Here is a 22,402-nt window from a genome sequence, read left to right as displayed (position 1 = left end):
ATATGCATTTTCCCAGCATTTGCACAATCAAAAGCGGGGCCGACAGGGCTCAGCTTGTTTCTGCGCCAAGACACTTGCAGCATCCCACCCCCAGGCACACACATGGGCCCAGAAGTCAGCTGCTAAGCAAGTTACTGTCTTCCACTCTCAGAAAGGGAAACTGCACAATTCCCAGGAAAGCCTCTAAACAAACTTCACTTCACCTTTTCAAAACATTGCACTTAAACCACAAGTAGCCCAAAGAATATATGCAGTTTACTCTGCTCAATTTAGCCTGGTGAACACCAAATGGAGCATACTGCACCTACTAGTCTCAAGCTCATTTTGTCAGCAGCTTGTTTCTCCAAGCCTCATCTGGAATTTCATCCCTCACTACCACCACCAAAGTTCATCAATTTTTTAGGTGCAGAGTCACAAAAGCCTTGGTACAATTTGTTGTTAGCAGCCAAAGAAGTTCGTTCTTGTATCTGGGAGCTTTTGCTCAGGAGCTCTTCTGGCCATCTTGGAGAGAAATTCATCATTAAATTGGCGTAAGCCATGCAAAGTTTATTACTATAATCACAACCAAACCTACCATCTGTCAAGCCATTACTTATGCCAGTTAACCAAAGCTGTTAAAAATGGCTTTTTACAGAAAACAGTATCAATGTAGTGTACTCCAAGTAAGAGAAAGCAAGTTGGGTTTTTTTAATTTTTAAATACAGTTCAGCTTGCAACAATCTCTAAGTCCTTTTCCTATACTTCTGAAAAGCAAGAAGTAAAAAGTTACATACCACTGATGGCACTCAGCACTTTGATCCCATTTCTGTAAGGCAGCTTCTATCACTTCTTTCCCTGCAAGGAAGTGGTCAGAGGTAAGAAATTCAGCTGCTTTCCCCCTTAACTTCTTTCTCTGGAGCTGTTAAAGAGTACAATACTACAATGGCATAAAAGTAATAAAATTAAAAAAAATACATGTGAAAACATCCCATAAATAATTTTCCTGCTTTTGCAGTGATACCGAACATCCAAGACCACTCAAAGAGATCACGCATATTTGTAGTACAGTAGCAAACTGTGCTGACCTGTCAACATGGTTTCACCTCATTTGGAAGTACAGTTACCTATCGTGAAAACATCCTCCACACCATGTTAAGAAAAGTTAATTAGAGCTTTCAGTGGTTTTGTTCTGAAGCGCTTCACAGCCTCAGACCCAGGACCCACCCCCACTTCTCCCTCTCTCCTCCAAGAGCCTGCAGTCTCAAAAAGCTGAAAACTAAGCACCTAGCGAAGGCTAAAACAACTATCAAAATAGCACTTAAAATTTCGTGTAATGTAAATGTAATATGTAAATAGTAAATGGCTACACTGATTTCCAGAAAAGAATAATTCTATTAGATACAGTATTAAGTAACCATAGTTAAGTGCATAATAAACAGGATAGAAATTTAGGACCGTACCTTTTATTGCACACCTTAACTGTGTGATTTTTTTATTGTTTTATTTTGACCCACCTACAACCTTGCAAACAAACCACGTTTTAGATAGTGAAGAACAACAAGGGAAAGAAACCAAACTGATTCCTCTAAGTAAATATGCATTTAAAAATATGCTTCTTTTTTATATCTGCACATGTTAGCAATACAGAAAAACAGAATGCATTACAGCAAAACTTGTTTAATACCACACAGGATGATAGCTTTGACAAACTTTTACACTTATAAGTAGCCCTTGGTCTACTTATAGTATCTTTCAGAAAGCATAAATTTTAAACACACAGCACCACAGTACTGCTAGCTACTTACCTGAAAAAAAATTACAAGAAAAAACATAAATCCACCACATTTTTTGCAATAGTAGTGTTTATAAATCTGAAGTGTAACGTCAGCTATGAACACCCCCTTCCTCTGCCTCAAATACACAATTCCTTACCATCAGATGCGTACGATCTCTTCTCATCTGCGTCCTCTGTGATTTCGCACATATCGCTATGTGCTCGGGCCAGGCGCCAAAGAAATTCTTTCTGGCCTGCATACTGCAGTAAAAACATAAACGTTGATATATCAAGACCCATTCTGCCATTGACAAAGACCACGAGAAAGAAAAATCAAGTGGGTGCACATACTAGAAGTCACACAGACATTTTCTGAAACCTTAAAAGGCCCAACTCTATGAGAACTGAAGCAGAACCACAAGAGAGCAAAACGGATGCCCAAATTTTTAATTAAGTTTCCAATGCTACACTATTGCTACCGGTCCAATTGTTGTCGACTTCTCACAGGGAACCCCTCCACCTAATGGCTATACTGGGGTTAGTTCTTCAGCAGTCCCCAGTACCCTCAAGGCACTATGGGGGTGGAAATCACCCTAAACCTCACTACTTCCTTAATTAAAATTCACAAATTGAATTTTACTTTTTCTGTGCCTCAGTCCACATCCAAGCAGTTTCACATCCTGCCTCGATCTTAAACCTGGGATGGTACAGTAGGTGTACTGCTAAATTTTAAGCAGGCATGTTCTGACAAACTCAAACTTAAAAAAAAAAAAAAAAGTAGAAAATTAAAACACAACCACTTACGAATTTGGCTTCTTTTGTGATAGTATTGTAAATAAAAGAAAAGAAAGTGGGAGAATCACCCCAAAAAGCATATGAGAGAATTTCAGAAGCCAACAGGTCTGGTGGGAAGGGAAAAAACAGAACTACCTGAAATAAGAACTGATCCAGTTGTCTGTTATTTCTTTCCTTCTGCTCCTCCTGGAAATACAGGAGCCAAAAAGGTATTGCTCTTTAAAAAGCTGGTGACCCAAAACGTTTCCTTTGCTGGCTACACAGTACTAACAGAGGCTGAGAGCACAAGTGCAGCGGGTACAGACACGCCTGCACTGGGGCTCCAAGCCACATTTCAATACCGAGTGCATCAGCTGTGCATGGCCAGAGGTCTAAGTGAGCCACCTGCAACAGCTCAAGAAAGCTGCCACTGCCCCTCACCACATCCCCACACCCCAGCGGCAGCACCAGCATTCATGGAATCAGGGGACTGATTCCCATTGCCTATGTGATATAAAAAAAGACACATTCTTTAAGGTGGCAAAACACCTGCACCATCCAGGTTTGTAATCTCCTTAACTAACATACACATAGGTGTTGCCTAACCTTTCTGTCTGAACACGCTACTTATTTATCCCATGAACCACCACACGCGTGCCCTGGGCAGTCCTCAGGAGGGCCAAGTTTCCTGAATACAGATCGAGCCATTGCATTTGCAACGGGGAAAACTTTCTCACAACATTTGCCGTGTTTACTGTAGACACACAGCACTGTTATTTTACACATGTACAGTGTGTTCACTCAGGGAAAGCAATGACATGAAGAGACATGGAGTTCCAAGACTGAAAAGCAACTGGAAACTGGCTGCTGCTGCAAAAAAACAATTCTGGCCTTCAGCCCGCTCCCAAGCTGCTCCTGAGGAAGTGGGCCACTGGAAGCTGGCCCAGATGTTGTGTAGGCCTTGGACCCTACTAAGATGTGCAATTTCCTCTTTCCCAGCTATTTAGCTGAAAACACAAATCACTGCTGGAAAATATAATAAGGCAACCTTTACCGCCAGTTTATTATTCAGCAGCAGCTGGAATCCCTCTCTCTTCTCCTGCTCATCCCCACTGTGCAAGTGGTCAGCCTGCTGCAGTAGCTGACCCAGTCCTTCCTCTAGCGAGGAATCTAAGATTAAATGCGTTTCATCCTCGTTGACGAGATCCAAGGAATCCCGTCGCGCAGTTCTCACTGTTTCACAGCTCACTTCATCTTCCCCTTCTTCACTTTCTCTCTCAGACTCCCGGTCGTAATCAGACTCAGCGTTGGCTGTGGTGTACCTTTGAGGGGGGAAAAAAAACCACCCCACAATGCAAAATTAGTTTGAGGAGATGCTGTGCAGCCTATACAGTTTTATACATACAGTACAGAAAAAACAACTCTTCCTAATAGGAGCGTCTTAGTTTATCCTGGAGAACTCTGTACAATCCAAGTGTCTCAAATAACACACTGATCATTATCTCACATGTAATATACACAGCCTCAAAAAGTTGAAGAAAGAAGGCCCCCGCAAAAGTTAAATAGAACTCGGCCGCAAGTGTCCACATCACACTTGCACACCCTAACAGCTTCTCTTAGGCCTTCTAACGTCAGTGTAAGAGAATTAATTAACAACTAAGAACAGAACCAGGACAACTCAGTTAAACGTATGGATTACAAAAGAGAATTTCAACAAAAAATCTGACACACACCCCCATGTGGAAAATATAGCCTGAGGTTTCTGGCCTGCTCCAGGAAATTTCAGACACAATAGCTGTTTTGGCAATATCTAGTACCTCCATCATCTTGTCTGAGCGCTAAATACAAAACAGCTTGTTCACACCGACATGTGAAAAGGTGCAGGACAGCAGGAGAGTGATCAAAACTATTTCACATGAGCAAGAAGTCCAGCAAGGAGACAGCAGACGAGCCACTACGTGTACAAAAGCCCAGGCCATGATTAGCTGCTAAATTAGTCAACGGAACCAGGATAAAGCTCAGATCAAAGTTTCTGCAAACAGCGAAAAGCAAGCTCCCCAAATCATATACAGGCACCTAAGCTAGAAATTTAAAACAGCATTATATACATTGACTGACACCACTGCAGTGGGGTATCTACTTACAAAACTAATTTATTTTTAAAAACGACTCTTTATTTGTCCCCCCTCACATTTATCTGCAAATTTTTAACTGAAGAGTAAGCGCAAGTCAGACAGTAATTTAATTTATATTTGGGTTTTGTTGGTTTATCTGAATAGAAAGCTCTCTTCCTGAAGCAAGTTACTTCAAGACCCACAAACACTTAATTCTAGGGGATGTTTGTAATTGTTACCCAATTAAACTGTGCCCAAGCTGACTTTACAAGTTCTGCTAGAATTGAAAGCCATTGCAGTCTGGGGGCGTTCGGTAACTACAGCTGCACTCCCTTTTGCTCTGGCTGAGGGAGAGCCCCGTGCTCTGTGTGTGAAGCTGCCTTTGTCTGGAGGCAAAGATATGTGACCAAAGTCCATATCTGAAGAAAGCAGTTACAGTAATTTGGCGACACATAGATAATGACTATGTTACATATATTTAAATATATATATATATTTAGCTTTTTGGCTATCAAAGCTTCAATTTTCTGAGAACCATCAATAATGCTCAAGCATTTCCCCCTCTGATAGAAGGTAAACATATGCCCTCACTCACCACAGCCTCCAACCTTCACCCATAAATTTAAAAACACACCACTCTGTAGTGAAATATTTTAAGACAAGAAATACAGTAAGAGTCAGCCTTATCACTGCAAAGCCAGGAAAGCAAGCACTACAAGACGACATGCTGGAGATTACACAGGCAGCACTAAATTAACGGATAACGTCGCGACACAGTGGTAAGTGACACTGGCATGGCTCTGTTCCACATTAGAAACTTAATTTCCTGGTATTTTCTTAAGATTAATGATATTATAAGCTCTCTAGACCACCTCATTTTCGGTACTTAAACACAAACTCCTCAAATTCTCCTATTTCCTGTCCTAACCGACTGTGCAGCACAATTGTGGGCTACACAGCTGTGACACTGTCTCACTACAACATTTTACTGGCAGCTGCAAAGATTTCAATATTTCAGCTGAAAAACACTTTTGAGCCATGTTGATGACTCCTGAAACACAATACGGTTTTAAAAAACAGGCAGCGATGGACGGCTCCTCTACACTTTTTCTCTTCACCACAAAAATGTGTTTTCTCCAAGACAGCTCACGCAAGTTGCTGCCAGTTTAAAAAGACAAGTATTACCGTATGTAACTTCATAAACTCAACAGTTTTCAGAAAGATTAAGGGATTTAATGTTATCAGCCTGTTTTCTCAAGTTTACAATGATGGAAAGTTCCTAAATGTTCTCATATGCTGAGGCCTCTGGCTAGCACACATTCTGAACAAAAACGAAAACACACTATCTGGAACAAAAGAGCACACGGACAGAGGCGGCAGAGAAGCCCAAAAGACCAAGGCAGTGCCAAAGCAATATAGAGAAATTAAGCAGCCCAAGACTGACCTTTGGGCTCCTGAAAGCTCATCATGATTTTTGTGAACTGTATATGAAATCTGAGAAGATGCTTATGTCCATGTGGTTTACAAACTAAAGCTGAAATGTGAGTTTTTCTTTCTGAATTTCATTAAAATAATCCAATTGTCAGAAATGAATACACAGCTGAAACTTCCCTGTTGAGAATAGTCTCATTCTTCCTCCCAGTGGCTGCTAAAAAGCTAAACCAGTCTTTTCCAAAATTTACATTTCCTACCTTGATTTTCTACTAGGAAATTTTAGTATTTACATCTCTAAAACACAATATTGCATAGTAAAGGCAGCTCGTCCCAAACACTATTATTATATCTATTTGCACAGGGCACAGGCCAGAGTAAGAAATTATATACTACTAGAATTTTTTTAAAGTTAGATGAGAGCTGCTTATGCACTGATTCTCCACACTGATCATTAAACCTAATAACAGATCTTAAACAAAAAGTAAGAACTCCTCCAATCATCACATTTTAATTAAGTAATGAGGTTTTGCAGAAAAACAAATCCCTGCTCCACAGTCCACTTGAGGTCCTCCAAGGATGATGCCTTCTCTGAACCTCAGAATTGTTGTCGGCTTGCATCATGACTTAAAATTTTCTAACAATCAGATGATACCTACAGCTGGCATCCACTGAGTAAGACCACTGTTTTCAGCATGCTTTACAAAATGCATTGGCACCCTGATGGCTCGATGCATCTTTCATTATCTAGATAGCAAGGTCTTGTCTCCAGAACCAACTATAAAGTTTTAAAATTTGTTATGCAGCCTTGTTATCGATTACACCACGGTGAACCACTTACTCCCTAACTTTGCGTCACATAAACACCCACACATCAGCTCCCTCCTGCTTCACCACTTCAGCTACTAAAGATAAAATACTAAAAAGCCACAGTTCTCTGGCCATCACAACGCCTCTTTCCTGCGGATCCACGTCCTTTGTTCTAGGATGCCGCTACAGCACTGGCTGCTTTGTCCCCTGATTACAAACCCGTGCTACCAAGTGTCAGCACACACCAGCTGACTGGTCATTTAGCTGCTACCAAACAGCACGTCATGCCCAAATTCTGCCTGCCTTGCTCTCAGTACTATAATTAACTTCCTTCGTTAAGTTACATTTCCTTTCAACTTCCTTGGGAAAGCACATACAGCCAGCACTGCATGTTTTAGAACACGCTTACACACCTCAAAAGCTATACAATTCATCTGATTAAGGCACAGAAGAGAAGCGTTTCATCGGAAAGACTTCAGTCACATACATGTAAGCAGCAGACCTCTTGTTATCTATCTAATACGAGTACACTTGCGTTTACTTTGTAATTTTTATAGGTGTTCTTAAACTATACAGTACTTTTCACCTGGTTTCAAATTATTAAGACCTAAGCAACACAACTGTTTGGTGTGAGACACTGAGAAAACTCCATTATGAAATACCCTAGCCAAAGACATTTTAGTTAACTGGAATATATTTTTAACTCTCTCAAGTTTTCCAGCCATTCTAAAATATATTATTGTATGGAAATTTTATTTATAAAATCTCACTCAAGTCCCAGGCTGGACTTCTACTTCCCTTCTTTCTGTGAAATTCCCTAATCAAATTATTGCTTAAAATAACCCTCAAAAACTATTTATTTTTTTTCTTCTTTCCCCCCTTTCTCTGGAAGTCAGAATCATTGCACTTCTCTCCATCTGGCCCTGGCAGTCACGGACTTCGTGTAATAAAAGCACATAAAACCAGGGTGACAGACACCTAGTGATGAAAAAAATCCCTTCCTTTCTGTTATAAACTGCTCAGGCCTAAGTAGTTGGGCACCAAAGCCCCTAAAAGCTGCTTCTAACTTGGTCCTCTGCTTACCCTCCTTCACTTTCTCCATCATCCGTGTTGGCTGCTCCTGAGCTGGCTGTGAAATAAATGGAACTGGAGCCTGTGGAATCCCTTCTTTCTCTAGGAAACCGCCTCCGGCGAGTTACTTTCTGGGTTTCTTCCAGATGGGATCTTTGAGGAAGGCAAAAAGATAAATAAACATTTGATAGCGAAACATCTGCTATTTCACTTCCATTTTCCTCTCTAGCAGATTATATCCAATTTGCTTTATATCCAAAGAATTCACAAGGTGACTTACTCCTGCTTATACAAACACTCTGCTACCATACAAACACTGCATTCTACAGCTAAGGCAAGTCTACCCACAGAGCTGGTCCACATACAATTCATAAATGCAATCCATATACAAAGGGGTAATCATATCACATGTATTCCTCCGATTTCCTCAATGAACAAAGACAAAGGAATCCTGAAACACCTTGCAGAATATAGGACTTTTTATTCTGTATCAAAAGTTACCTACAGCTGGCAGCAGTCAGAGAGAAAACAGCAGCAGCAAGAGACAAACATTTACAGAACAAATACATTTTCTGGTCTAGAATACAAAGCAACTGTCACTACTTGAATACTCCATAAGAAAGAAAAACAACCCTGGCTAAACATACAGGTTTTTTACGTTAATCGCACCAGAGGTCAAGGCCAATGGAAACTATAGAGACACTTTTGCCACTTTTGTATTTTAAATTTAACATAGTCATGGCTGGTTTACCATGCTATGGAGTAAATACGGGCAACAGCAGAAAAAGACAAAAAAGGGCAGAGTCGATACCTGACTTCACCAACGATTTCTGCCGCTAAGTGCTGCAGGCTGTTTCGTAGCTCCTCCACTTCTTTTCTTAGCTCTGCAATATTTCTCACCACAAAGTCAAGGCGCTCCAGCACATCCACCTGCTCGTCATGCCTTAGGAGAGGCACGTACATCACACCATCTTCCGCCTCTGCAGGCACTGGCAATCTGGGCACAACTTAAAGAAAACAAGAGGAGAGAAAGTTCATTAGATGCAAACAGGAAAGGACCTTACCTGGGATATCTTAGCACAATTTTGTTTTCGGAAGAGGGAGGAGATGAGGCTTGGTCTCGAGTACTGCCACCTGACCTGGCCTATGGTTCTGGGTTCTTCAGCTGGTTTACTGCTCCCTCCTCTGACACAAGCACTTGTAAGATTTTTTCTTAAAAAGAGCAAAATCCATACTGAATGTCACGAAGTCTACTGTAGATGAAGAAACTGTTGTTGTGTTGGTTGTTTTTTTTAAAAAAAGTCCTTACTGCAAATTAATTTAATTCCTATTCTCCACACTTCTGTACTAACACCATGCTGAAAAACTACTCTGCTTTTCTCCTGAATTGCAATCAACTCAGGAAGCTATCAGCCACGAAAGCAGCCAGCTTACAAGATAACGTGACAGAAGTCATTCTATCCTTATTCAAGGGGGAAAAAAAAAACAACACAGAAACCCAGAGAGGAGACATCAGACTAAGTAGCAGTTTAGTCATTAAAATGTGTCACTGCCTTCCACTGAGCAACTAGAACCTTTACCATTCACTCTGATCCTTAAACCCTCTTGCAAATACAGCATGACCAACTGGCACGTAAGAACAGATTTACACCTGTGGATTTTAAATATGTTCTCTTGAAAGCTCAGATATTATAAATAAATATACTACCAGTTAAGCGAATTTAAGAAGGAAAACTCTTTTTGTATTAACGACAACAACAAAGATAATCACTCTCAAAAAAGCAGCCAGATTTGTGGAAGACAGGTAACACAGGTACCCTGTGTTAACGCACTGGACTCAAGAGATAAAAAAAGTCAAAACTCTCCTAAATAAAGTAGTACTGTAACCTTTTCCCTACTCTTTTTTTGCTTTGCAGACACGTCAGTTTGCTCTGCTGCTTTCTCAAGAAGGAGCTGTACACAGTGTCAGTGTGCTGGTTACAGGCACCTGCTCCCCCTGCAGCACTTGTCACTCCCCCGTTACCCCACGGCCGACGCTCCCGTCCTCCCAAGTCCCGCTCAGGACCTGCTGCTCCAGGGGCAAGCCCCACGAGCCTGGATGCACCGACTCCTCCCCGGGTGTACGGCTGGCAGCCAGGGCTGACACTGCAGTGATAGCAGGCGGCCTGGCCCCTGGGGACCCCCCGCCCTCTCGCCTGAGGCTCCATGCGGCACAAGGCTGCGGCAGGAGCATCTAAACCGGGCCGCGCAGCACCACAGGTTAAACCCCCGCCACAAGGCAGGCACGGACAGGCCGTGGGGTACCCCACAAACACAGTCCAGGGAAAATTCTTCCCCCACGAGCGATGTTAGCTCTGAGTCTGGCCCACTGCCCCGCCCCGCGGGGACCCACCGGCCCGGGCCCGCCGCCTCGTGTCAAAGCCCGGCAAGCCCCCCCGCTCCGCACAGCCCGGGCCGCGGCCGGCAGCCGGCACTGGGACAGACCCGGCGCCGCCGGGCTCCGCGGGCCGCAGGCGGCCCCTCCGGCCAACGGCTCGAGCGGCAGCGCCTCAGCACCGGCAGAGCCCGCCCGTCGGGGAGGGGGCAGGCCGCCGCCTCCCTGCCCCGGGCCTCGCACCCGCCGGCCCCACCGCGCCCTCCTACCCTGGCTCCGGCGCCCCGCCGCCTCCGCCGCGCCGCGCCGCCAGGCCCGCCCGGCCCGCCGTCGCCTGAGCGCCCAGAGCAGCCCCAGGCCCAGCCCGGCGCCCGCCGCGCCCAGCGCCAGCCCCAGCGCCAGCCGCCCCGGCCCGGCCCGCGCCATCGCCTGCCGCGCGGCCACCTGCGCCCGCCGGCACCCAATGGCGCGGGGCCGCGTCATCGCCGCGCGACGGGGGGGCGGGGCCCAACGGCGGGGCGGGGCCCGGGGCAGGCGGGGGGCGCGTACAGCTACGGCTGCGCCTGCGCGTACACCGGCACCTGTGCCTGCATCTGCACGTACACCTGTACCTGCGCCTACAGCTAGACCTGCACCCGCACGTATACCTGTACCTGCGGATAGGGCTGCACCTGCACCTGCGCATACAGCTACACCAGCACTTGCACATATGCCTGCACCTGCACGTACGGCTGCACCTGCACATACAGCTGCATCTGTTTCTGCACCTACACCTGCAGCTGCAGCTGAACCTACACCTGCAGCTGAACCTACACCTGCACTTACTTACACTTGCACCTGCCCCCATACCCCAGCCCTACAGCTGCACCCCCCAGCATGGTGGCCTGCCTCACTGCCACAGTCAGTTCTGGTGGGCCAGGGGCCAACACTGCAGCAGCCGCTGGCTCATCACCCACCCGTCACCTGGTGCCCTGTCCCTGTCCCCTCTGTCCCACCTGCCGAGGGGCCCTAGAGGCCGGGCAGCACCACCCCCCACCCCACCCCCACCATATTGCAGACAGTACCTGGGTGATGCAGCCTTCATATCGCTGCTCTAATAAAGCGATAAGCGGCTCCTGGCGGGAGCAATATCCGGACAGCGCAGGGGCTCTGCTCTTTCCCTTTAACCCCCTCGCACCCGCAGACAGCAACCGGGTGCCAGCAGGCTGGTGCATCTGGAATCCCAGCTGGATTCAGTGTTCCCTCACTATCCTTCAGCCCCACGGCTGCTGAGGGACACAGTGGGGGTGGGAAATGGTGATTTTAGCAAGCGAACCCTCTGCAGGCTCATCACGGTGTCGGGGGTGCAGAACGCCACCGGCTGTGGGTGGGGGAGGAGGTATTTGAGGTGGAAATAGACTGTGCAGGGCCGGAGGGCAGGAGCGGCCAAACAGCCAGCCTGAGCGCCGGGGGCTGCATTTCTCCATCCTGCAGCAACCCCCAGCGTGACCTCCCACCTGCTGCTTATACTGGGATTATGGAAACCAGCAACGCCTTTTTCTGGAACAGCCACGGGAAAACCAGTGATTCCTTTAACACCCTCTACAGTGTACTCATTCCCAGCTAAAAAGGTGGGTTAAAGATGTTCTGTGGTGCCCGTGCCCGAGTGCCGAGCCAGCACCATTTAACCGGTGTCACAATTCCGGTGGCAGCAATCAGGCAGCTTGCTCATCTCCCACTGTGCAATTCACCTTCAAGAAGCAAAGCCACACCTCAGGGTCAGGGGTGCTCATCCTGAGCTGCTGCCCTCTGTCCAATTAATAATATTCTGGCCAGGAAATTTAATTGGGTGCTGCAGAAAGAAGAGGGTGTTAATTAGAAAAAGCGGCTGCTGTCAGAAGAGGAAAAATAAAGCTCTGCATATGCCACTTGCCTCTTGTAAGTGTGGGTAATGGGGTGATGGTTTCTGCAGAGTCAAATGACCCTTTTCTCTCTTTTATCTGAATTACTGGGAGAGATTCCAAGCCGGCAGCTCCCGCTGGCCCCTGTTGCTTGGCATGTTCGCTGAGGGCTGTAAGCAGACCAGTCGGAGCCAGTGCCAAAGGGTAATAAGTTGCTTTCAGATGATGAATGGTACCACTGAGATACATTGTGCTGTGCTTTATGGCTCGCTCTCACGCCACTGCAGGGCCGAGCGCTCGGGCTGGCTCCCAGATTCTGGTATCTCATCAGGAAATCCAATACCAAAATATTGTGTGCAGGCTCTGTTTTCATTTCCCTCTCTTATCTCCCCCCCGGCAATAAAGAGTGGTGTATGAGCCAGACCGACCAGTGAGAGCAAGAGCTGGGCAGGCTGCCACCGGGCAAGAACCCTGGCTATATTTTTCTTTAATTTGTGGATAGACCGAAGGCTCTGGATTTCACATCTGTGTTATTTTCTGTGGCCAGCAGGACAGTAACCGCCTGAGGCCACCCGGTGGAGGTCCAAAGGGGTTATGGATTTCGGACTGTTGAAATCAAACACAGCCCAGGTGAAATGCGCAGGAGGCAACATTTCCCTTTCATTAACTGGGCAACAGAGGCAACAGCATGTTAATTTATCACACTAGAAGCCAAACACAGGTTTACATCAGAGTTAGGAGTAAACATTTGGACTGGTCTGGCAGTGGGGAATTTTGAAAGACCCTCTTTAGGATGAAAATGATCTAAACGAGCTGATGTTTAACCTGTGGAGTGAGGTCTCCCCCATACAGCTTGAAATGAATATACTGGGATATTTGGGGCATCTTTTAGGAAGATGAGGACGTCAGCCTCTGCTGGTTATTTTCTTTTATCATGCCAAACCCAAAAAAGTCAATAATAATGTTAATAATAACAGTTAGCAAAGCTTGGCTTTGTTGGAGCGTTTCCTTTAGCCTAGTGAGCAGAAATGTTAATTTTCTCCCTTGCTCCCTGTCACAGTTAATCAGCAACTCGGGGCAGCTCAGAGAAACGGGCCGCAGGTCAGGCAGGAAGGACACGGTGCAGCCAGGCTCCTCGGCACGGGAGCATCCTTCTTCTGCTTTCTCCTGCAGTCATTTATTTCTAAAGATTACTAGCAAAGTTTGCAATTGATTACGGGTTGTTAATCATTTCTAGTGAGCTGCATGGAGAGGTTTCTGTTCAAGTTTTGAGACTAGGGAACTATTATTTGCTATTTATGGACAGATTATTTGCTTTATATATAGTTTTAAAACTGCTAGGGTGGGTGTCGAGGTGGGAATTACTCCATCAGCACCTACAGAGGAAGTATCTCTCTCTGTCCTGGCCTTGGGAAATGAGCTTCTCCTCAGATTTTGAAGGGATTTAAACCCCCACGCCTCCAGATAAAAGCTCAACAGTTCGTAGAAAAAGTGACTTTTTTTCCCTGATATGCTGGTTATGCCACACATCCTGCTTCAGGGGAATGTTTGGAAAGGACCCTAGGGTGGCATCTGGGATGCTCTGCAGGGGTCCCCACCTGCCTGGCTCCTGAGCCGTCATCTCCCAGTCCTCATTCCTCTGTTTGTCATTTCCCGGTCCTTTATCTCTCTGATTTTAATTTCCTGGTCCTTTGTGTCCGTGTCCATCATTTCCCTGTTCACTGTCTCCTGGTCCCGCGCCTCCCAGTCCACCATCTCCTGGTCCATTACTTCCCTGCCCATCACCTCCCAGCTCACCACCTCCCAGTCCTTCACCTCCCAGCTCGTTTCCCAGCCCACCACCCCCCCCACCCCCCCCCCGCTCTCCCCCCCCCCGCCCTTACCGGGAGGGCAGAGCCGACCCCCGGCACGAGGCGGCCGGCGGGACCCCGCGGGGAAGCCCCCCCGTGCCCAGCGCCGGCGGGGATGGGGTGGGCCTGGCTTCCCCGGGGCTAAACACCCCCCGAGCCCCTCCGAGCCCTGTGCCCCCCCGCAGCCGGGGCGGGCGGGACGCGACGCAGAGGGCCGCCCCCGGGCACGGCCCCCGCGGGCACGGCCCCCCGGGAGCGGCGGGCGCGGCGGGCGCGGGAGCGGGAGCATGCCGTACCTCCTCATCAGCACCCAGATCCGCATGGTGAGTGCCCCCGGCCCCCGGCCCCCGGCGGGCAGGGACCTGCGGGGGGGCCCGGGTGGGGACGCGCAGCTCCCGGCTGGGGCGGGCACCTCGGGGGGGGGGGGAATGCCCCGCAGATCTGGGGGACCCCGGCACGGCCAGGCTGGGCACCACCGCCCTCACACCTCGCTGAGCCCCGAGTGCCAGGCAGGGGGAGAGCACTGGGGTGCCCGTACCCCTGCTCCTCTCCTCCAGGACCCACCCGGAACAGCAAGTCACATCACCAGGGACACTTGTTGTAGGGTCCCAGGAACGTCAAAGAAGCTCACCTCGGGCCACGTGTCCTTGCTGTGGCTTTTCCCCCTTCCCCAAAGAGCCGTCTGACGGTGGAAGGTGCAGCCGTAGCCAAAAGGAAGGGCACTGCTGGCAGCAGGGGTGCTGCATAGCAGCCCAAGCAGCGGCGGGGTCTCTGGCTGAGTGGGGGTCTCTGGCTGAGGCGCGGGCTGAGAGCTCAGCCCGTTATTCTCATATAAAGACATAAAGGAAACATTACTTCCGAGCGATTGCAGCATCTGCAGCCCACAGAGCGGTTGGTGCTGACCTGTCAGCTGGCACGTCCGGCCAGGACCACAAGAGCAGATAGTTCTGTATTTGAGGGTTTTTTTCCTTTTCCCCACACAAAGGGGAACTGTATGTTTGAAAGCCCAAATACGATGATGTGGGTTTGCGATGGGAAGGGGCTAATGGCGAAAAAAGCAAATCAACAAGTGGCAGGAGTGTGGTGAAAGATGCTGCTGCTGTGGCTGAAGATGTCCCATTACGCACGCATCTGGGACCAGGTGAGCAGCCTGTTGAGAAGGAGGACGGGTGGGGATGCTGCAGCGCTGAAGCATCCTCTGGCAGTGACATCGTATGAGTTGATTAAATGATTATGGACCAAGATAGAGGGAGCAGCAGCATGGTTGAGGTTTGTAGCACTGTCGGGAAAGGGCTGCATTAGCATGGCAAAGCACATTTCCCCTCTGGGCACTTTGGAAACTCTGCTCTTTAGCAAGGCAAAGCAAACATTGCCAGCCTAAAACTTGGCACAGAGCCGTGGCTAGAAACAGCCTGTCCTGTTCTTGCAGGGGGTGATTGACTTTGCTGTTTTTTTCCTGGCAGTGGCTGGGGCAGGGACAAGTCACTGCCTCCCATGGCACTTCCCCCATGGGGTTCATGGTGCTGGGCTGTGGGTGGGAGGGCTGCGCAGGGAGCAGCAAGTGGAGAAGGCTCTGCTTCCATTTCTTGCCTTTTCCAGCACTCCAGGCAGCAGAGTGTGCCAGCAGGTTTGCACAGCTTGCTAAAATGTTTGATTAGTGCCGCTGCGTAAGTGCTTCTAGTTGGGATCCGATCGAGGCTCATGATTTACATGCAGTTTGCCAGTGCCCATTCATAGACAGATGCTGTCGGGGGGAATTTTACCTTCTGTGCTGCACCCAGTCCTCGCCCAGCCAAGGAGAAATCCACTGCTTTCTCGGCCATCAGACTGTCCAGCTGCTTTGTTGCTAAATTCACTGTGGGTCAAAGTGTGCGGCTTCCCATCCCGCTGCCCCCAGACCAAGGGCTTCACACCACGGCCGAGCATGGAGCAGGCAGCCCACAAACCGCCCCACGCAGCCCCTGAGGCTTAGGGACCCCCTGTCCTGTCCCTGGGCTTTGCTTTTGCCGAGGGGTGGTAGAGAAAAGATGGTGGGTAAAAAAGGGTCTGGCCGATACTTAAAATATTCCTGAGATTATTTAGGGTTGAGCAGCCCTTTGCATGGTACAAAGTGTGATAATAGTGTGATGCAGGTTTGCCAGTGGAGGGGGGACATCCCTCTGAAGAACGGTTTCCATCTGCAAACTCTTTGTTCAGTAGTGTGGAGGAGACTGAAAAGAAAACAATTGCTCCACCTGTTAAAATCAATTAAATGCTGCCGTTTTCAGGGACAGCCAGGAGCATGCAGGGGTAGGTTTTGGGGCATAGAGGGGCTTAGCACTGTACAGAAATGTCCCTGTCCTCCCTGCTACGATGTGTGGGAAGTCCACCTGATGGCTCTGGTGGTGAGATGACTCATGTCTCTGACTGTGTCCACCCAGCTCCTCCAGTCTCCTGCCGCTTCCAAGGGAGCGTGACGGTCCCTCATCATCCCATGGGTGCTCATCTGTCCCCAGCACTCCGCAGCACCTTCTCACCCTTATCTTCTCACCCTTCCCAGTTAGTGGAGCCATTCCTAAAGCTGTCTTCTACCAGGACAGGCAAACAGTCCCTAACTGGCCTGGGGATGCTTATTTCATGGTAAAACACATAGATTTTCTTGTTTTGCATGATGAGGCTTGAGTAGCACCTTGTTGCTGTCCTACAGACTTCCCAGTGGTGGATCCCAGAGGACCAGAGCCACTGTGAGCTGTCAGTAGGTGGCCGTCACCAAGCAAAACCACCAAGGTCCGCTACTGGGACGGGCAGGTGGCTGGCAATAATTCCCTTCCCAGTAAAGCTCTTGCTGGACCTGTGCTGGGGAGCGGGGAGGGGGTGGCTGTGCTGCCGCACATCGCTCACCCACTCTGCTGCCTTTCCCTGCAGGAGGTTGGCCCCACCATGGTGGGAGACGAGCATTCGGACCCCAGCCTGATGAGCTTCCTGGGGGCCACGAAGAGGAACATGCTGGGCAATCACTTGTAAGTCCTCCTTCTCTGCCACATTTCAGGCTCCCCCCTCTCCTTACTTTCTGTATTTGGAACATCTTCACTCCTCGTATTCATTATGGTATCTTCCAGGTGCATGTTTAATCCTGGGACTAGTTTGATGCTGAAAGGGTACACACATGCCCTTGCCCCTGCCTGTCAATGCTCACCTAGGGAAATGCTGCCAGATCATCCCTTTTGCTTTTCGTTTTTCCTTGCTCTGGTCCCACTGTAGCACCTGACCCACTTCCCCCCTCTCCTTCCCCCTTACATGCTGGGGCTGCTGCTGGCTGCGCCCCGACACGTGCCCTGGCTGAGATGGAACAGCCACACTGAGCCTGTGAATCTTTCTGTGTGACCTTTCCTGCCTTCATCCCCCCCTCAGTCCTGAAAGACAAGCCTCCTCTGCCTTATTATCAGTTGCAGCCCTGAGATGCTCGGAAGCAAACGGTGCCTGTGCCAGCCTTGTTCTGGCTGGGGCCTTTTTCGGTCCCGTCCCACGCTGTAGTGCAGCCTGAGGTTTCTCCCCGTTACCGAGCATCCGAGCCAGCCCCTCCCAGCAGCTCCTGAAGTTTTTCCTTGGACTGCTGAGCCCCAGGGTTGGAGCTGCTTCCCATTGCATGTCGTCCGTCCCCCCCGCCCCAACTCCAGCCCATCAGCCTACGTGTTCCCAAGCCGTATATAGTTGACGCTTCTCTATGTCCCTGTCTCTCTCTCTGCCCACGCCGAGTTTGACACCAGCCTTCATCAGCGTGCAACTCGGAGATGTTACCAGTGTGTTCTTTACATCTTGGCCCACTGTTTCTTTTTTTCCCCCACATGGTATCTCACTTCGTGTTTTTCTCTGGGAAAAAAACCAAACACAAAGCAAAACAAACCCTCAAATGCAAATTAAAACAAGGGAGAGGAGCAGTGAGATTTCTGTTCAAGCTCGCCCACTCCCACCGTAGCACAGGGGAGGAGGAGGAGGAAGGGAACCAGGCGTTAAACAGAAGGGGCCTCTCGGTCCCAGCGTGTTCTCAAACTTCCATCGGTGGAGCTGGGAAAACCCACCTACTCGGCCCCGGCCTGGCAAACACCAGGGGCTTGGACCTCAGCTCCTGCAGCGCTAAAAACCTGAATGGGCTGGGAGATTTTAAAGCAAGAAGAGATTAAAAGAGTAAATACTGAAGGCCGCCTGTTAAAAAGAGAGACCCTTCCAAAAGCAAACCTAGCGCCCCGGCAGCCCCTGCCTCGAGAGGGGTGGGTGGTGGTGGTGGACAGCAGAGCCCCCCTGCCAGGCAGCTCCCTGCCGGGTGGCTCTGGGGGCTTCGCAGGGCTGAGCCCTCCCAGTGCTGCCGTTCCCAACGCTGTGGGTGGCCGGGGGTTGGCAGCGGCATCAGCTTCGTGCCGCTGCCTGCCAAGCCGAGCCGGGGAGCAGGCAGGGAGTTATGAAATGAGAGAAGGGAGATGCGAGGGGGGAGAGAAAGAAAAGGCTTCAAGAAGGAAGAAGTGCTGCTGGCTCCTGAGAGATACGGGCAAGGATCCCTGGGATTCAGGTGGAAAAGCAAAGATAAAATGCCTCCATGGCATCTGCCCCAGCAGCCAGGGAGGAGATGCAGCACTATAAGGAACCAGAGTGCCACATCTTGCTTGTCTGGGAGAAGGGACCCGAGCTTTCTATGGGATCTCCCTGGTGGCTTCCCCATCCTTCTTCCCTCCCTGTGGCCCGGAGCACTTTGAGCTCCCTCTTGCCCCACCTGCTGCTTGCTGTGGCTTGTGTTACAGCCAGGGCAACTCCGCTGTGTCCCCGTGGCTTGTCTTCCCCCTTTGCGCTTGAGCAACAAGGGGTGGAGAAAATAACCTGGCTGGAATGTGGCTGCTGACACCCCGAGAGGCACGGCGGGGTGAGCCCCGGCCACCCCTCTGCCACAAATCCCAGCCAGGGATGAGAGCTCCTGTATTTGCACCACAGCTGAGCAGGATTTTCCATCCACCTGGCTGCAAGGCTTCGCTAGCAGTAAGCCCAGCTACACGACGCTGCAGATCTTGCCCTTCCTGTAGCACCGTGGGCCCCAAACCCTTAAACATGACCTTGGATGGAGCCTGAAAGAAAAGGTCTAAGCAGTATGGAGCTGCTGGGGCACTGTGACAGACAGATGAAGTACCTGATTGCCTCTAATGAGGGGGAGCGCCGATCCTGTTCCGCAGCTCGGCACTCGCTCCTGCAAATGGCACGTCATTAAGTTCCACCAGTTGCCAGCGTGCAGGCACGCACGGCCGCTCCCTGCGCCATGTGCGGGGGCAGAACCCCGGGGCATCGGGGCTTGAGCAAGGGGGCAGCTGGCCCTGCCCCAGCCCTCACACTTCTGGTGGCCAGCGTGGGGTCATACATCCAATGTCTGACCCTTGCCTGCTGCAGAAAAAGTCCACCAGGTGGACGTGCACGCATGGATGACTGCTGGGCACCATACCAGCATCTCCTGTAATTACCGAGGTTATCAGCACTGGTCTTAAATGAAAACTAGTGTCTCTCTGTTATATTTTGGGAGCTGAGGTCTGAGGCACCTAATAATACTTCAGTTTAGCTGCTCCCCAGGGCACAGCCAAGCCCCAGCCTTGAGGAAGCTAAAAGGACAGCTGGGCAGGTATCACCGGGAGGTTGGCTGCTCCACCACTGAAAATAGCTGCATGTGGAGGACACTCCTGGCCAGCTTGGTCCTGTCCCCACGCGGGCAGCTGGGCTTGCTGTTACTCACATACCTAAAGTGCAGAATTCCCCTCCGATGGCAGGTGATTTTTCTGTTCCCTGCTGGCATTCAGCTGGGAGGAAAGGCTTTGCACATGTTCCCCGCCACTCCACCGTGATTCAGACCGGCTGCACACAGAGACAGCGGCATAACTGACAGGCGCTGTGCGCAGCCTTTTGTTTCACTCAATACGGAGTTGTGTTTAAAGCCCTGGGCAACTCAGCTTTCCTTCTGCTTTTAGCTCAGCCACTCAGGTTTTTTAGGTTCATATAAATAACAAACAATCCCTGCCTCAGCTCCTGCCTCTGCATAATGGGAATAATATTTACCAACTCCAACATGTGAATCTGAAGAGTATGTGGCAAGCCTCTTAGAGAAAGCATTAAGTTCAAAGACACTTATAATAATACGTATTATCTTTACACCACATCTATAATTATAGCAAAGTATAGTCTGTCTTGAGAAACTGAAGGAAAAAAAAGAAAAAGCTTTCACATCTTGGTGTTATTTCACACTTTAAAAGCACTCACCACTCCATTAATGTTTCACAATCTTAGCAAGAACAACTTCGGAAATACTTTTGGGTCTTTTTCTATTGTTATTAGTATGAAAATCAGGAAAGTCTTTGTTAAGGTGCCCAAACAAGATCACCAGAGATCCTGTAGCCCTTCATTATCAGCTTATCTAGCACAGTGAGTCATCTAAAGAGCAAAACTATTACGAAGCTTATCCCATCTGCTTGAATAAATACTGGATCCAAACAGGCGCGTTAAAAGAACAGGAAGGCGGCCGGCCCCGGCCCCGAAGTTGCCCCTGCCATTTCAGCTCTGCTGCTTCCCCACCCCATTCAGCCCATACATTCAGTCTGTATCGCGCTACCCTTCCACTCTGCAGTCACCGTCTGTTTTCCTCATGGTGGGAGCAGTCAAGTCTTCTGCAGAGAAGCATCCTCCAGGATGAGGTGGAGGGAAGAGCAGCTTCTGCTCCGAATGCAGAGAGCCAGCAGAGGAGTAAAAGCTGGACAAAGATCCCAAGTTCCTAGACACCCGCAGTGTGCAACGGCTCTGAACTGCCAGGGTAGAGGTGCCTGTGCTCCACCTTATTTGGCAGCTCTGCTGAGGATTGTCAGCTTCTGGGTTTTCTGAGGCTTAATACTTGGCTGAAGGCAGCACTTCTTCCCAACCCCCAAATTTCAAGCACAGGCTCTCAAAAATGCCCAGTTCACAGACATGCTCTGACACAGGAAAAACAGGGTTTTCGTTCCTTAGAAACACCTGAATCATCCTTCCCTGCTTTGCAGAGATTATCCTCTTTTCCCATGATTTCCCAGCTGTAAATACTCGTGAACCCTCTCTGCTGGCAGCTTCAGACCGATTAATTAAGCAGCACGTGGCTTCGATAAGGGGTCCCCCTCCCACATTTCAATTTAACATGGCCCTTCCGTTGTGGGCAGGCTCTCTCCTTGCCTGGGCAGCTGTGGGTTTGGGCTTTCCCCACCTGGTTCACCAAAACATGACATCACACAGACAGTATGCCAGAGGTGGTCACTGCCCTGTCTTACATGGGTTTAGCAGCAAGGCAGAGTCACTTCCACAAGGAAATCCTTGTCTCTTCCTTCTCCACCTCCTTTTATTTCTTCTCCTCTTTCCTGCTTGCAGCTGGGAGTACTACGTGAACGATGCACCGCGGATAGTCTTGAACAAGCTGGAGAGCTGTGGGTACCGCGTGGTGAGCATGACAGGCGTGGGCCAGACGCTGGTGTGGTGCCTCCACAAGGAATAGCGAGGAAGACGTCTGCGTTCCACCTGGACAAGATCCTGCTGGGGTTCATCTCACACAGGACTGAAAAAATATTTCCCCTTAATTCCTTTCTGCCCCAGACCCCAGGCACTTGGGTGTCGGGGGGAGGAGTGGTGTAGAGGCAAAACTTGACCCAATGGAAACTCTCCAGCCCTGCTGTTTCATAAGACCTGGGGGAGGAAGGTATGCCCCGTCCAGACAAAATCAGGCAGAGAGAACAGATGGCTCGCTCTCTGCATTCATCAGAACGGCAGTCTGGCAACTACCAGGTTTTTACATTTTAATCATCTCCTATTTAGCATGCATTGGAGGAGGCTCAAACAACAGACTTGTCTGGCTGTCCCTCAGGGCTGCCCCAGAGAGAGGTACACGCTGAGTTCAGGGCATACCTTCTCCCGGGCCGCAGGGGTAGGGAGGGCAGGCCAGGCACGGATGGCAAAGGATCTCATCCCAGAAACGTAAGCGGGAACTGCTACACCTACACAGCGCTCTTCGAGAATCCCTTCACTCGGCAGCAAGCCTGGTTTCTCTCCCAAATGGGATTGCGGTTAGCAGCGTAATCAGGCTTTCAGCCCCAAGAGTGCCATTCAAGCATAACACACCGTTCCTGAACGGCCTTAGAGCAGCACAGAAAGGTCTTGTGAACATTTCAGGTACTGGCTCTGTAATCTTTAACAGCAGCAGCTGCAATGCTGGGTTGTTTGGGGCTGCGTATCAATCCTGCTGTAGGGGTAACACCAATAAAACATTTCTCTAAACAGACCAATGTCTTTCTGTGGGTTGTTTTAAACAGCTGTTGCCAAATCCATTC

The 22,402-nt window shown here is 49.4% G+C and overlaps 2 protein-coding genes across 7 annotated transcripts in view; one reads left to right on the top strand and one right to left on the bottom strand.

The window, feature by feature from the left end:
- RMDN3 (regulator of microtubule dynamics 3) overlaps nt 1–14,923 on the bottom strand; it is a 44,834-nt gene extending 29,911 nt beyond the window's left edge. Inside the window, exons 1-6 of one of the 5 annotated variants that reach the window (XM_080405041.1) lie at nt 14,689–14,923; nt 8,765–8,960; nt 7,966–8,106; nt 3,582–3,849; nt 1,912–2,014; nt 774–834 (exon numbers count right to left, since the gene is read on the bottom strand). In XM_080405041.1, coding sequence (XP_080261167.1) covers nt 774–834; nt 1,912–2,014; nt 3,582–3,849; nt 7,966–8,106; nt 8,765–8,960; nt 14,689–14,803 — 884 coding nt within the window. In that variant the 5' untranslated portion in view covers nt 14,804–14,923. Of the gene's footprint in view, nt 1–773; nt 835–1,911; nt 2,015–3,581; nt 3,850–7,965; nt 8,107–8,764; nt 8,961–9,092; nt 9,972–10,018; nt 10,299–10,345; nt 10,421–10,596; nt 10,978–14,688 lie in introns of those variants that run through there. The other 4 variants (XM_080405039.1, XM_080405042.1, XM_080405040.1 and 1 more) reach the window with 4 other exon arrangements.
- GCHFR (GTP cyclohydrolase I feedback regulator) lies at nt 14,163–22,353 on the top strand. Of its 2 annotated transcripts, none has more exons than XM_080405073.1 (3): nt 14,163–14,380; nt 16,962–17,056; nt 21,450–22,353. In XM_080405073.1, exons 1-3 carry the CDS (start codon nt 14,345–14,347, stop codon nt 21,571–21,573), a joined length of 255 nt encoding a protein of 84 aa, XP_080261199.1. In that variant the 5' UTR covers nt 14,163–14,344; the 3' UTR covers nt 21,574–22,353. The 2 variants fall into 2 exon arrangements, with proteins under 2 accessions (XP_080261199.1, XP_080261198.1); XM_080405072.1 differs by lacking the exon at nt 14,163–14,380 and adding an exon at nt 15,008–15,198.
- Nucleotides 22,354–22,402: the final 49 nt, after the last annotated feature.

Source organism: Falco punctatus (assembly GCF_963210335.1).
Source record: "Falco punctatus genome assembly, chromosome: 10".
Lineage (NCBI taxonomy): Eukaryota > Metazoa > Chordata > Aves > Falconiformes > Falconidae > Falco > Falco punctatus.
The sequence above is the reverse complement of the archived record's forward strand: the minus strand, read 5'-3'. Positions and strand labels throughout refer to the sequence as shown.